At 40.5% G+C, this 15,855-nt stretch overlaps 1 protein-coding gene across 1 annotated transcript in view; it reads right to left on the bottom strand.

Annotated features, from left to right (window-relative positions):
* Positions 1 to 7,087: 7,087 nt before the first annotated feature.
* LOC132984435 (xylosyltransferase 1-like) overlaps positions 7,088 to 15,855 on the bottom strand; it is a 79,152-nt gene continuing 70,384 nt past the window's right edge. The window contains exons 10-11 of the mRNA XM_061051274.1: positions 14,499 to 14,832; positions 7,088 to 10,347 (exon numbers count right to left, since the gene is read on the bottom strand). Of these exons, the coding sequence (XP_060907257.1) occupies positions 10,025 to 10,347; positions 14,499 to 14,832 (657 nt within the window). The 3' untranslated portion in view covers positions 7,088 to 10,024. The remainder of the gene's footprint in view (positions 10,348 to 14,498; positions 14,833 to 15,855) is intronic.

Below are 15,855 nucleotides of genomic sequence, written 5' to 3'. Positions count from 1 at the left end.
TGGCACTTTTTTTGGGGCGCTACCCACACGTTTAGCTGTGTTGCACATTCCTCACAGTTATACCTCATTGTAAAGGTGACTAATCAGGCTTTCCAACGATATAAAATACAACACCAAGTTTATATATATATTGATTTAATACATTTTGTGGACTACCACTAAACTCTGGTTTTAATGCGAACTTGTAATAGAACTTTAGATCTTTCTTTACTTTAAAATTCAAATGTCATGGTCGTGCTTGATTACGACACGGTACCGATTGCCAGTGTGACTGCGCCCTTACATACTTTACATGAACAGCATGTCTACAACAATTAGTTGTATGTGTATGTCGGGAAAATACATGTGTGTGAAATGTGAAGTTTTCAACCTTCACATTTGTTCCATCCACTCTGCAAATGAATGCTGTCTCTGTAGATTTGCCCTGTGGATGACTGTGAGTGTGTTTCATTCAGCTTTCAGGGTGGGTTGGTTATTTTATGAGGCATGCATTAATATGCAGCTTTTTAAGTTCATGAGGTAGGCAGCAGGACACGACCCGGGTTCAGTCTGTGATTAGTATGCATCTGTGTAAAATAAGTGCAGAAAGCTCAATCAGTCATTTCCATTTGAAGAAGGTGGCATCATGTGGTAAATGGTAACAGGGCTTGAGCTTGTATAGCCTTTTTCTAGCCTTCTGACTACTCAAAGTGCTTTTACACTGCAGGTCACATTGATCCATTCACACACTGAGGGCAGTGGCTGCTATGTAAAATGACCATCAGCAGTAACTACTGTAATGCCATTCATACACATTCATATCCCGCTGCTTGCAACTTTCATCGGACATCGGACATGTGGCTGCTGGAAGTGGGGAATAGACCCCCCAACCTAACATTCCAGGTAATAGACAACCGACTCTGAGCCACAGTAAGCTCATGAAATTGATTTATGGTTTTGACAAAGCAGAGAAGGAAGAAACACAACACATAGAAAAAGTGCTGGTTTGGAGTAACAGTAGATTGACTCTTCAAATATGTATCGGCTCCTGTGTGTGTGTGTGTGTGTGTGTGTGTGTGTGTGTGTGTGTGTGTGTGTGTGTGTGTGTGTGTGTGTGTGTTTGTTTGTGTTTGTATGTGTGTTAGCAGGCCAGCTGGTACTAGCGGCCAGATGGTCACTTAAAGCTTCTTGGATTGACACTTACCTTGGCTGTGAGCTTCACGGTTAGGTCTCCACAAGCTTTACTGATAAAGTCTTCTTTGTTTCCAAATGTTAAGTGGCTTTTCGAGGCACGGACATAAAACAGAACACCTCTTTTTTTTCAATTCTTTCTGTATGTGTAACATTTTCTTTAACTTCCTTTGTATTTTCAGATTCAGTCTGTCTATTTGAAATGACCAATATGGTTTCCCATGGAATAAGAAGGCTCTAGTTGTTTAAACTTAATATCAAACTAATTATCACATTAAGCATATTTTTTTCTTTGTTAAGAAAGAACACAAAATTACAAAATGTGTAATTCTCATTTTTGATGTTGCATTCAGTGTACCTGTGGGATGCTGGCAGTGAATAAAGATACGTTTGACAGCAAAGCAGCTTTAGGGAAGTGAATATATATTGATGATTGGGGAACTGTGGGCTACTTAGATAAAGGATGAGATTCAATCAAGTATTTCAATATTATTAAAAAGTTGAGTCAGGGACAGTATCTATAATTCATTGCTTAAGACATTAACTTGAGCAAATATCATTGGAGAAGAGCTGCATTGTGCACACAGTGATAAATTGCATGCCATTTATTAATCTGAATACAGATGTATACGATTGGATAGAGGAAAAAAAGCTGAGAGATGAGTTAAGGAGAGTATATCAGAAGAAAGAGAAGAATTTGAAGACAAGAGAAAAATATTGTAAGTAACAAAGATCTCTATAAGGCGGCTGTGGCTCAGTTGGTAGCGTCGGTCGTCTCTCAATCGGAAGGTCGAGGTGGGGGGTTCGATCTCCAGCTCCTGCAGCCACATGTCCGATGTGTCCTTGGGCAAGACACTTAACTCCAAGTTGCTCCCGCTGTTTCATATGAATGTTTATGAATGGGATTACTTCTAATGTCCACTTTACATAGCAACCTCTGCTATCAGTGTGTAAACAGGTAGGCGTGACATGCGAGTAAAAGCGCTTTAAATAGTCAGGAGACTAGAAAAACGGTACACAGGCTGAAGTCCATTTACCATATATAGTCAACTGTGCATTGGAAGCAGTATAGCAGATCAACTCAGATGATAATGTCTGAGTTGAAAGAAAATGCAGAACGTTTTGTACATTGAAAGCATCATCAATCAGTAAAAAAGAAAAGAAAAACCATGTCAAAGTAACAAAACAAACATCTCACCTATTTGTTCAAATGCCTTCAACTTCACTAAAATGTGTTCTGATAAAAAGGTTCAAACATGTGTTTACTAAACCATGTTGCCCTGCAGATAGCATTGCTGGATGCAGGAAATGCCTGTATGACTCACTGATGTATTTTGCTGTTTAATTTGGAGGACTTGTTGCATAAGAAAGGCAATAAATCAGAGTATATCAATGTAGCCCACACTGAAAAAGGAAAAGTGTTGACCCATGAGCTACAACAATCACAAGAATAATACTTCAGTTAGATAAGAACACAGACATTTCAAATGCTTTTACTTTTAATTTCAAAACCTCTTGTACATAACGTCATAATACAACACATGCATTGCTTTACGTGATCATGAAGGGGGCTTAGTTTACAAGACAGGGGGATTGGAAAAAAAAAAAAAGAAAAGGTACGAGCAGTCGAGTCATTTTAGTCAGATTCAGCCATAACCCTCGATAATGAAGGCTGTCCACGTTGTGTGTCTGTGCTTGTGCTTGTGCATGAACTGTACCCTGCTGAAGCAAACTTCTTCCAAGATCATCAGGGCCAAGGAAGTGCACGGTGCGGATCGGAGCACTCACACTAGTCAAAGTAACTGGACTTTAGGGGTGAAGTGTTCTGCACGTTATGGATTGCCTAGTGATGTCAGTGCACCCTAAATAGAGCCCTCAGTTATCAGTCCCCTCTCTTTTAGAATCATCTACCAGTCAGGATCCAGGAGACAGACACCCTTTAAGAGTAGACTTACAACTTTTTAACAGACCTCATAGATGAAGCCGACTCAGGCTTGGAGTTTACACAAAAATACAAAAAACTATTCAATCATATTTTTTGTTATTTATGAATAAGTTAAAAAATGTATGTTGGAGAGAAATAGAACTGGAAAACTTAGATCCATTCAGCAGCTCTCGTTGGAATCTAAGAAGAGACTGGTTGCTGCCACTTTTATGTCTGTGCTGGACTATGTTGATGTTTTATAGATACACGCCTCTTCCCACAGCTCACATTCTCTGTACACTGCACAGCTCTGAAGTTCATCACTGATTTCAAGCCCTCACTCATCACTGTTTATTGTATGCTTGGTTGGATGGTCTACTTTGTCCAATCACAGACTCAAACGCTGCTTATGCTTATCTACAAGGCTATTTCTGCTTCCTTTATTCTTTCTTACCTACATCGATCTGAAGAGTACAGGGACTTATAATCCGCAGCTCCAGGACCTTTTTTTACTGTCTTTTCTAAAAGTCAGAACTGAACTGGGGGAAAAAAGCGCTTAAATTTGCAGCTCACTGATTACTTCTGTTATTTTGTGTGTCGTATGTATGTTTATGTATGTGTCTTATATTATGTTGGTATATGTATGGATGCTTGTTTGTCAAAAACTTTGTTAATTATGCTGTTGCCTGTCTTTTTTCCCCCTGATTAAAGAAAGGTTAAAGAAAAAAATCACAGGTGTAATAGTAGGCTAAAGTAATCAAAACCAAGCATCTTAAGGCCCTGACACACCAAGGAGACCGTTGGTCTGTCGGTGAGCGGTCGTCGTCCTAGTTTTTGCATGGTGTCCAGCTCTGTCGCTACCCGTCGGCCCCAGTTGGCCTATTTTTGGACGATTCCACATGTTGAATCGCCGTGAGCGGTTGGGGGTAGGAATCTCTCTGATTGGCTATCCAGCGAAGCGAAACATGAGAGCCAGTGCACAAGAAGAAGCGCCCCACAAATAAAAGACCAAGGGATGACAACGCCAGTGCCTTTTTCAACATTTTATCAGACATCATTCTCGATTAGAAGTACCTATATTACGAGTGTTGAGCAACAGCGTTGAGAAAATTATCTTCTCATATCACAACAAAGGTTAATTTATCCGCATTCTTCCTCGTCCTCTCCCGGTTTCCCCTTTTTGGAATGACGATTACAGACTATAGTTATTGCCTCTCACGCAGAAATGACGTGGTGGTTGGCTGTCGGCTGTAGTCTTTGCGGTGTGTTCTAGTGAAACTTTTTGGCCAAGACAAAAGGCGTTGTGTAGTTCTTTGCCGTCTGCTTGGTGTGTCAGGGCCTTTTTACGTTACCTGTGTAATCAGCAGTTATGGGGGTATAAGGCGGTATTTATGCAGTTCTTTTTTCATTGTGAGTCAAATGGATTCAGAGGTGACAGAAATGTATTTCCCTTCTTTTCATGTGCAGATTGCCATGTGGCAGTAGGGAGAGATGCTTATCAATGCTATTATAATCTCTCTGTTTCAGCAGTGCTTATTAATCAAGCAGCATGTGTTTCAGTGAGTTGAAGTTAAAAGCCACAAATGATCATCAGTGTGTTTATGTGCCATTTATCTGAGTCATTTCCTCCCAACATCAGCAGGATATCCGTTAGCGTTTCCCATCACACTCGAACAAACACAATGACGCTCGCCCTAGCGAAGTCAGCCGCACAAGGCTGCACATTTTTTCTCACATCCATCTTTACCGTCACGCCCACACACGCATGGAAACCTGCACGCAATGTTTTGTGCTTTCTCACTTTGAGACTTGCTTGCTTACTCAGGAAACACAGAAAGAGAGGACTAATTAGGCTGCTGTCCCCAGTCTATTGGGACAGTAAATGGGATCTGTTGGCACTGCGGTGTTCCTTTGATCAAGGCATGTCAAACACTCACTGTGCTGCCATGTTGCAGAGAGCCTCCGGGGAACACACCCACACACAAACATACACAAAGAGAGTGAACTTAAAAAATAAGGTTTTTTTGTCTTCCTATTGACACATCTCTGCTTTTGTTCTGAGATGCTGTAAGCAGAACAAATGTAGCCTAACTGCACTTCATAGTCGTATTTATGAGAGAACAGAATGGCTTCTACGTTCTCCTTTATAGGAAGTAATCATTCATTTGTAATGCTTAAACTTTCCCTGTGGCTGCATATTTAAGAGCTGTGTTATGATGTGGGTGTTGGGTGAGAATCCCTGCGAGAGGACAATTCTTGATGCTAATTTGGTGGAAAACATATGGGAGCAACTAGCTGTACCCACAGTTAACAATTCAACTACTTCAGTTCGACTGAGGAAAATACTTGAGGCGTGGAGTGATGGCTAAAACCCAAAATGGTTTCCAACTGTGAGCTGCAAAGAGTCTCATGTTTATTCAAAACATCAGAGACGCCTCATGTTTTGAATAAAATAGGAGGAACTTTTTAAATGTCATTTTTTATTTAGTCCATTCATATTTATCATGTAAGTGTTATAGTTGCAAGTACTGAATAGGCGTTCTCTTTTTAAATGTTGTTGTCATGGAAATGATACATCGACTTGTAAAGTTGTCATGCTAACATGCTAGCAAAGTTTCTTGCAGTTTCTTGTTAACAATCCGGCACACAGAGAACATTAGCCCTCGTATGAGCCCCATTTCCACCAAGAGGTCTGGTTTAGGTTAGTACAGTTTGGTACGGTATACCCTGACCATAGAGGACGTGAAGAAGAGGTCCGAGGTCGTCCATGGGGCAGTGCTAAGCGCTGACTTATTCACAGAAACAGGCTTGAAATAACTCCTGAAATCAATGGGATATTTTAACATGGAAGGTTTTGTGCTTGTCCTTCATTACCGCTATCGCATAGGAAGTGTCAATTCTTTCAACCAATCAGCAGACAGCAGTGTGTCTAGCTCCACTCTCTAGATTTGATTGGTACATTTGGCATCCTTATGGATGGGTAGCAAAAAAGTTGGATGGAATGGATTCGAGCGTCTTTGGTTTATATAGTTGAGTCGAGGGTTCGATCCCCAGCTCCTGCAGCAACATGTCCGCTGTGTTCTTGGGCAAGACACTTAACCCCGAATTGCTCCCGCTGCTTCTGTTACTTCTGATGGTCATAGCAAGCACTGCCATCCGTGTGTGAATGGTCTTTGAGTAGTCAGAAGACTAGAAGAGCGCTATATAAGCTCAAGTCCATTTACCATTCGTCTTTTTGGTACCATTCCAAACTTTTGACAGTGGAAATGCCTGGGCTTTTAAGTCATTCATACAACCAGCCGACAAACAAGTAGGCCCATTCTTTCCTCAGTCAAACCCCTGGTGGAAATACCTGCTCATTTAGCTGCTCCACACTGCTGAGAAGTTAGATAACATTTTTAAAAGCTTTTTTTTTTGCTGGAAACAATTGCATTCTGATGTTAGTGCTGAAATTGGTGGTAAACAATATAGTTGAATGCTCTGCAAGCAAAACAATGAGCCATAAGACAATAAAACTGCTTTTTAAGCTGAGGGGATCTACAGAGGTAGATGTTAACTCTCTGTTGGTTTGTCAAAGTGATTGACCATTTTTTTTACATTACAAAGTAAATTAATTCATAATAAATACAAATAATTTGATTAGTGTTGCTTTAATGGCATACATCATTTACATGTCATTAAGCTTTAAGTTTAGCAATAAAGAATATATAAAAAATGATATATAAGGAGTGGACCCAAACTGAATGCACTGCCACTTACACTTCATATGATTATCACACAAATGTAACTAATGAAGTGAGATTAGAGTTCAATGATCCCTGCATGTGAAAAAAAATGGACTTTAGTCAATGCATTATATCACACGGTTAAATGGACATGGTGCTATGTGCAAAGGAATGTTAGTGAGTAAGTGATAATGTTGAAGAGAAATGGTGGACAGATGCTTTAGCAGGCTAAATGTTAGATAATCAACCACGGCTGGAGCACATGAGATGTTTTTCCATAGAATTTTATTTCCAAAAAGCAGTCAGAGAAAAGTAAAACAAGCCAGTCAAGTACAACAAAACAAATCCCCCAAAGGGAAGAGAAAAAAAAACAGCTGATACAGACAGAAGGCCTGATGATATATACAACAGCAGACATCTTTTTTGGTGTTGCAGTACCAGTGAATCACTCAACAAACTCATGGTATTCTTCAAGATCAAAACAAATAACAAAATAAGTTTTTTGTTTTCCTTTAATGGAAAGAGAAGGTTCTAAAAGTCAGCTAAGGCACACAGAGCCTCCCCTGAAACAAATAAAAATAAAAGAAATAACGGGGGAAACGTCAGTTCAGTTCAGAGAAATTTTTGTGCAACAGTTGCTCAACAATACATTCCAGCAAGAACAACAACAATCTGGCATGTGATTTTTTCTCTGAGAGGCAAATGGGACAAAGGTGTTGTCAAAGCTGTCCAGAAACACTGAAACAGGTTATTTACTTTAATCAAATAACACCACCAATCCACTCTGTGTCCACTTACTGAGACTTCAAAAACTCTTATAATTCAATGTCATTTTACCACATCTGTATTTACATGTACAATACCTTTTAAACAACATTTCAATATAAAATACCTATGTACATCTTCTTCACTTGTTCATTATTTTGTTACAAAATAGGACTTTCACAATGACTTATATTTATTGTATTCACCTTTTTTCCAAAACTGTCATTGAGCTTACATAATAATAATATGTATTATGTGCAGTAATTGTTCTGAGCAATGGTGGCACTCGAAGTTAAAAGGTGGCAACAGAAGCTGGCCAGTGAAAAACAAAGTAGTCCTTTTCAACCAAACCTTGGAAACAGTTAGGGCTTGAGAGGGAAGGAGTGATTATAATGGACACATCCGACAGAGAGGCAAGGTGAACTTGACATTAATGAACAGTAATGTCTCTTAATTAGCCAGTGCGAAAACACTCACTTAGCCCGTGTGGTGGCTAAACAATGTTGACAATCGCAGATTGAAGTCCTAATTGGCTTGAGATGAAACTTATTTCAAAGTAAACAAATATGCCACCACTCTTCTTGTTCAGGATGTGCTGCGGTTCAGTGCTGCTCTCGGTGTAATTAACTCATCTCAAATGTCCAGAGATTGTCTCGATGGCAGAAAAGATCCTTCAGATGTAGCGTTGAAAAGGTGTCATACACCCAAACTAAAAAAATGATGCATCTTGCAATAAAGGCGCCGTATAGTATTCACTTGGAATTGTTCATTATTGTCACAGCATTGGAGATCACCACCACTCACTATCTTTCTGAAACACTTACGAACTGTTAAAACACCTAACAGCACAGTTCCTCCTTCCATGGTCAGACATTGTCCAGGGTGTTTGGTTGTGAAGAGTGTTTTTTGTGCACCTTCTCTGTTTGGTGAGGTTGTCAGGTAGCTGGCCTCTGACCTGACGGGTCGAGGAGACTTTCTCTTGCGATGCACTTGGCAAACAGCCGTGTCAGTAACCATGACAAGAGGATCTATTCAGACAGGACAACACTGACGTTAACACACAGATGTGGGCCTTGAAGGTACAGTCTAAGTTTGGGGTGTTGGCCTTTGTAAATAAAGGCGGCTTTCTTTACAAAAAAATATGTATCATGCTGCCAAGGCAGCGTCGCAATTATTTAGTCACTGACTAAAAATATCAGCATTTATATAAACTTATAAATAAATAGCGACTCATGGACTCCCCCATACCCCCCTCCCCATTCACACAGACTTCATGTATAATCATGTACACAAAGTGTCACTAAAACCACTGGAATAAAGTTAAAAAAAAAAAAAAAAGAAGAATGAGAGTTTTTAAGGTCAACTTGAGATAATTGTGTTTTCAAGTTGGAGGCAGGTGAACAAAGCAATTCTCTCTGTGCCCTCTGCCTGTCACTACATCTTGATTCCATGACAAATGAAAAAAAAAAAAACTATACTATGTGAATGTTGAATCTTCAAATACTATAGTACCACGACCACAAATGAGGCATTCGTGGATTCAGAACACTACAATGGCTATATTAAGTTTCTATTATAATCCAAATATGTTTAATTGTTCTGAGAAGGCCTCTGGATTTGCATTTGTCTTTTTCCTTTATTTCAACAATGTGACTGCAGCAGATGGTTCGCCCGGCCACAACAGTTCCACATCCTGATCAGGCACTCAACTGAATGAAGTTGTGCTGCTGTTTCTGATTAATTCTACTGATTTACACGCTGAACCACTGGACTATCAGAAACTCATTTCAATAAATTGGTTTTTAACAATGCACAAGTATTTGTCCTTCAAAGTTGCTTCAAATGGTGCTGCAAGTGTTACAAAATAATTCTTTTTCAAATGTTTTGGCGTATCTGAACACTCAGATATAGTCTTCTTCTTTTTGTATATGTTGACATACCCTAAATGAGGCACATTAAATTCAGTAGCAGGCTTCCTTTTTAAATATGTTTGACAGCTAAGGCCTTTTTGCAGCAGAACTTTGTCTCCTGCCAGTGTCGACAATCCTCGCTCACATGACCGCTGTGCCCCGTGCACAGCTTTAAAAGCTGACTTCATAATTCATTCAACAGCAAAATAAATGCTGAAAAATTGCAACGTTTGATCACAGTAGAACTCAGCCATGAGAAGAAAAATAAATACACTGAGAAACAGAAAATAGCAAAGCCAGCATAATCCCCTAAAAGGAGGATCCTCGTGGGAGGATCTGAAAATCATTCTGCTTGCGTTCTGTCCAGACACCCTCACCAACCTCACACAAAAAAAAACGTTTTCTTTTGTTTCCTTCTCATTCCAAGACAGAGGAAGAAGACTGTTCCTTCCCCCCGTCTGCATCAAGCATCGTAAATAAATAGAAAATCAACAGTATCGTGGCCTCCTGTCCAGCTGGAGGCCTCGTTGCTACCTGATGCGCCCATTTGCGCGGGGCGCTCCTAGATGGGATTTGGGGTCTGGGCTCAGGGAGCTCCAAGGGTTCTTGGGGCAGGCCTGCATGACAGGACAGGCGGTCGGGCCTACGGCGCAGACGTCAGCCGCCTCCCACAACTCGCCCACCAGGCTATCCAACCAACGCTCCAGCTCCGGGCCGGTCAGGGCTGCGTTCCTCTTGGCCTGCTCCACGAAGCCCAGGCTGACGGGGATGTTGAGCACTGGGTTGAGGCCGTGGAAGCTCTGCTCCATGTAGCTGTTCTTTGCTGGCCCGTTGTGGAGCTTCAGAGTATCATCTGGACAGACGTGGGAAGGGAGGAAGAGAAAAGAGAGAGGGAGAGACAGATGATGTGTGAGGAGTGGATAATCAGCGGTCAGCCAGAGAGAGGGGATGGTAGAAGGGGAATAGGAGAAAAGAAAAGGGGGTACATGAATGGTAAAATATCAAAGCAGAGGACGTGATTTGCTTCATTATTATCTGAGATACTTTAACTGGTTGCTAATTGGCTTGGATTGATTTTTACTACTGAACTTTTTCTTTGATGTGGTTTGTCAAGCCACTGCAATGCTGACTTTTTGGAAACAGTCAGACATACTCAGACACACCCTCATTCTCTCTTCCCATGACGGTCAAGCTCGGCACAAACTTTAAACACTTTCTCCACCCTGAGTTCCAGTGAAGCTCTAAATTCCTCACTGGCCCTCTAACTGTGGCGCTAGCATGGCTGAGCTGACATCAGCACTTTTTCATGCCCTGGTGACAGAAAGACACAGTCAGACTTGGGCTGCTCCACCAGGACGTCTGACCCAAGCCATGCGAGCTTAGTGGGAGCAGAGTGTGATATGAAGTCATGCATCTGTGTAGTTTCTGTTGTGTTTTAAAGTGTGTACTGTGTGCATGTGTGTGTGTGTGTGTGTGTGTGTGTGTGTGTGTGTGTGTGTGTGTGTGTGTGTGTGTGTGTGTGTGTGTGCTACTGCCAGGCCACGTCATAAAGTTTTACTGGCACTGCATGTAGGAGGGAGACCTGGTGCCAGACGTGGCAGTAAATTAGAGGCGGGTGGATGAAACAGCTAAGAAGAAAGCGCACATTCACACACGCCTGCACGCTCACACACACAGCATTAATCATTTGTGACGATAAACTACACTTAAACGCAGACAAATTGATAACTCATTAGACCCAAGAATTTTGTATCCTAGAATTTAATGGTTGATTTGTTTATGACTCAGGCAGATATTTATTATACTGTGTAAATTAAAGGCACAGTGTTTAATCCAAATCGACTCTGACTCACCTGATGTAAATGGTGCGTGTCAGCCTGCGATAGGCTGAGTATTTTAGATGTTTTTTTTCCCCCTACGCTTACACGATCTGTTTTTATGTTTTCAAAATCCCCTTTTCTATGTGAAACAAAAGCCTCGCAGCTAGAAAACCTACACGCTGAAAATGGCAAGTTACAATGACGATTTGGATAGAGCAATAACGCTGGCTTTTTATCTTTTATCGTTAAATTTGGACTTGGAATGCCAGGGCTCGCCTCCACACGTGCAAATGTTCTGCCAATCAAGTTCCCTCTGGACAACATTTTTCAGCATCCTTGGCTTTGCACCACCAAAGACGATAGAGATATGGTTAAAGAAATATAAGGAACCTAGATTTTAGGGGGTGATCCCCTAATTTCCTGTATGTGTATTACCAATTTCTCATTAAATTGTCCTTTGAAAAAAAAAAGAAGAAGGAAAACACAAAATCAATAATTCATTTCTTTTAAATAATACATGTCTGGTCTGCATGAATTAAACATTTTAGCAAGATTCAAAGTGTCATCATTATCATGGTAGTGTAATGATGCCCATGCAAAAATTAAAGATTTATGTTTCATTCTTGCCTCCTTACAGAATTACAAACTATCAGGACTATAACTTAATTAGAGGAATCACTTAAAATCTTTATTAAAGCTGCGTAAAAAACAAGTCTTTACCAGTTTTTATCTGTTAATAGTCGTAATGAGTTCTCCTCTGGTACTCTAATATTGTCTATAATGACACGTTAATACGCTGTACCCAAAATGCGAGAGCACTGAATTTTAAATACATAATATTAAACGTGTTACAAGCTGTCGGTGCTACAGAGAGAGAGAGAGAGAGAGAGAGAGAGAGAGAGAGAGAGAGAGAGCAAGCATTTGCAGGTAGATAGAAATGCAGACGTGCTCTGTATAACCCTCAGATAAGTCTGTGAAGTCTATGAAATCCCCTGCAACCCAAAGTCTCTGTTAACAGAGACCAATGAAGACATCAAGTCCTTGCCAGGTTGAAATTATGCAGATATGTTTGTTATATTTGACATTTTGGTCAAGATTATTGGAGGCGATAATTCAGAGATAGCCTGACTTTGTTAGGGTCCCTACCCAATTCTACACCCCTGTCCTCCTCAATGATTTGAAATACCTTTGGATTGCCCCCTGGGAACAAATAAAGTTTTTTTGAATTGAATTGAATTTTAACATGTAAACTAACCCAGGACAATATTCTTAAGTTATTCATGATTTCAGACCTACATAAAATGAGATTAATTTATGTTTTCCTAATAGCAGGCCTGGGCAACACAAGCCAACAGTAATGATCAGAGTGTTACATTTCCCTATTTTTTTTGTGAGATCTGCAATATTTGACTTGTGTGATAAAAGTGTTTTTAAAGAAACACATGACGATAAAGAAGAGTCCCAACGTCAGTGAATCAACATCATAATGTCAGTCATACAGAAATCTGTCAGAAGTTTAGATAATTAAGCCCGTAAGCTGTTGGTCATATGAGACAAAGTGCGGCAGGGTGGTAGTATTTCTGAGTGTTTTATTACTTCTGAATGAAGCTTTTCATTCAGAAGACAAAGACTGTGTTATTCCCAATTTCAATCACACGGATTAATAAACCAGACTTTATTTTCCACCACTGTCTCTGTCAGCTCTTTTTAATTGTACCTCTTATTGATGTTGCAAAAAGGTCAGACTGTTATGTTAATACTCAGGGGGGCCTTTATTTCTATTTTATGACTCACATCTTGCTAAAATCCAAAGGAGTCTAACATAACAGCCAATGTTTGAAAGTTAAAAAAAGCTGTAATACTATAACAACATTTTCTTTATATTTTAAAAGACCAATATTTAAGTGTAATTAAGTATACTATTGTGTATTATTAAATATGATGCATTGGCCAACAGAGACGAGGTTACACTGTTCAGTACAGTAAAATGTAACTAATTGTATTTTGCTGTCATAATTATTGAACTCTCATTGCTGCACTACAGACCCCCCCCCCCCACACACACTGCCCCATAGAGACTCAGGTCAAAGAAAAAAGCTGTGTGGTTTTCTCACCATTTAAATGCTAAGCGAGGTAATTAAACAGTGCATATATGCAAAAACTAGGTTCTTAACTTTCATGAGCCTTTTGGAGCAAATGATCTGCTTACGATCTAGAACAATGCAGTCTTGCCCATTTTCCAAGCAGGCTGATTGATTTAATTGTGTCATTGTTTTTGGAGGGCTAAGTGCGCTGTTGTTGAACACAGTGTGTATGAACAGCTCACAAAGGTTATTAAGGGTGACTTGATGACAAACAACCAAGGTCTGCAGAGGGCCGTAGGCTTGATTAGAGAGGACAGCAATGCAAATACAAAGCTGTGTGTGTGTGTGTGTGTGTGTGTGAGTGTGTGTGTGAGTGTGTCTTCAGACATTTTAAAGCACCTTTTTTTTGCCATCATTACTGCACAAGTAATGCTCTGTTATTCTGCAACACTGTATTTACGTCAACTAAAAATACATTTCTTGGCAAAAAAATGGCAGTCTCTGTCATAGCACTAGGGGTTTGTATGAACCCTTTGCCTTATTGTTTTCAACAAGCTGTTCATGAACTATTGATCCTGCGCAAACAAAGGGGGGCAGTTGGTGTGATTGAAAACTAAAATTAAGCCTGTCCACCTTGGATTTATTGCAAGCAACCATGAAGGCGCATTAACTCTGCAGCTAAGGCACGGCCTAATGTGGGAAGCCAATATTTGCTTTAAGTGGTAGAGGAGGAGCTATGAAATTAAAACACAAAATACAACGAACTCCATCGTGCCTCACAAATACAGGTTTTTATTGCTGAGCGTTTGTCTTGGATTGCACTGTGTAGATCTTACTGTACCTGGCAGTGCACTATTTCAATATGAATTTCAATATGATGATTAAGTGTCTGGCTTGAAGGGTAACTTCTTAAGTACTTTTTGATAAATCATTATTGGTGTTGAAGAAACGCACAGCAGTGCACTAAGTACTGCTTGCCAATTACACAAATAAGAAAATCAATGTTTATTTTATGTTACAATGAAGTGGAAACAAATGGCTTCTGCGTATTTAAAAAAAAAAAAAAGCCTCATGAGATCACAGAGAAATGGCTCTCTCACCTTGTCGTATTGGCTGGTGCTTGTTATAGGCCAACGGGGCGATGAGGAAGTGCATCTCAGCTACAGGGCTCCAGTGATGCAGGATGCGGACGCTCCACACACCAGGCCGCAGAGGCTGGTTGAGCGGTGGGCGGTAGTGTGTGAACTCAGCGCTGGCGTCGATCAAAATGTCGTAGGTGGCTGCGATGACATTGGTGGGGTCGATCCACACTACTGTGACGGTGACGTTGGGGCCCTTGTTCCACTTCTGCATGCCCACAGTCTCGTCCATGGGGCCCATCAGGCCGCCATAGTTTCGGAACATTCGTTCCTTGGCGTCCCACTCTGTGCCGATCTGACAACGGAAAAAGAAGAATAGAGAAATGTTGGGAGAGAAAGAAAAAGGGAAAGAAGAGTGAGTGACGGAATGAGGTAAGAAGCGAGACAAGCACAGAAGCAACAGCACAACACAGAGGAGATGCTGCTATAGGAGTTCCCTCTTGCAACGGCACATATAGCACAGAGATCATAAATAAGTAACGTGCATACACCACTATTTGACCGTACTATTAAAATAACCAATATCTGCACTGAATTATCAAGGGAAATAATCTTCAGCATGCATTTTTCATCAAACAGCACCACACTCCAACACAACCCCTCCACACAGATATTATATAATGTTATAATATGCAGAAGCTCACAGGCCTGATTGTTCCTTCCTACATGTTTGAGTCTATCCGTCCACAGTTTCTGGTGCTGTTTGCCTGAGTGTTTCTCTGACAAGCAATGTAAGAGGCAGTCTGAGGAAATGCATATGACTAGAACCTGACCATATTCCCCTGAGGCCAAGATCAAATGCATCCCTGTATGGTCTCTGAGCACATTTCAGAGGAATAAAAAGAGACAAGGAAGGCAACGAGAACAAGTATATAATCTTAGTGAACAAACCCAAGCAGAAGAAGTCACTTTACATACGTACTCACATATGCAGGCAGAGAAACCGCAGCCATTTGACATTTTAAAGGAAGTTAGCTTGGGTTTGAGACCTTCAAAAAAAAGACAGAAAAAGCTGCATTCTTTGCAGCAATTTTGAGAAAAGTGTTGGTAAAAAAAGGACCAGATTCAACCAAAGTCAAATATAGCTGTGGTGAGTTATGTGCCGCACGGTCCCTGTGGCTGCATAACACTAAAGGAGCTGCCAAACAACCGCACACTGGATCACTGCCAGCAGGACAATAATTCAATTTAAGAACACCGGATCTGTTTGTTTGATTAAACTAGGATATATAGGTTACGTCTTTTGAACTTGTGATTTCATGTTAAAATACTGATTCTGTCTTGCTGCGCTGATGTTTGAGCTGAAAAGAAAAGCACA

Source organism: Labrus mixtus, chromosome 2 (genome assembly GCF_963584025.1).
Source record: "Labrus mixtus chromosome 2, fLabMix1.1, whole genome shotgun sequence".
NCBI lineage: Eukaryota > Metazoa > Chordata > Actinopteri > Labriformes > Labridae > Labrus > Labrus mixtus.
Note: the sequence above shows the minus strand (reverse complement) of the source record. Positions and strands in the feature narration are given on the sequence as shown.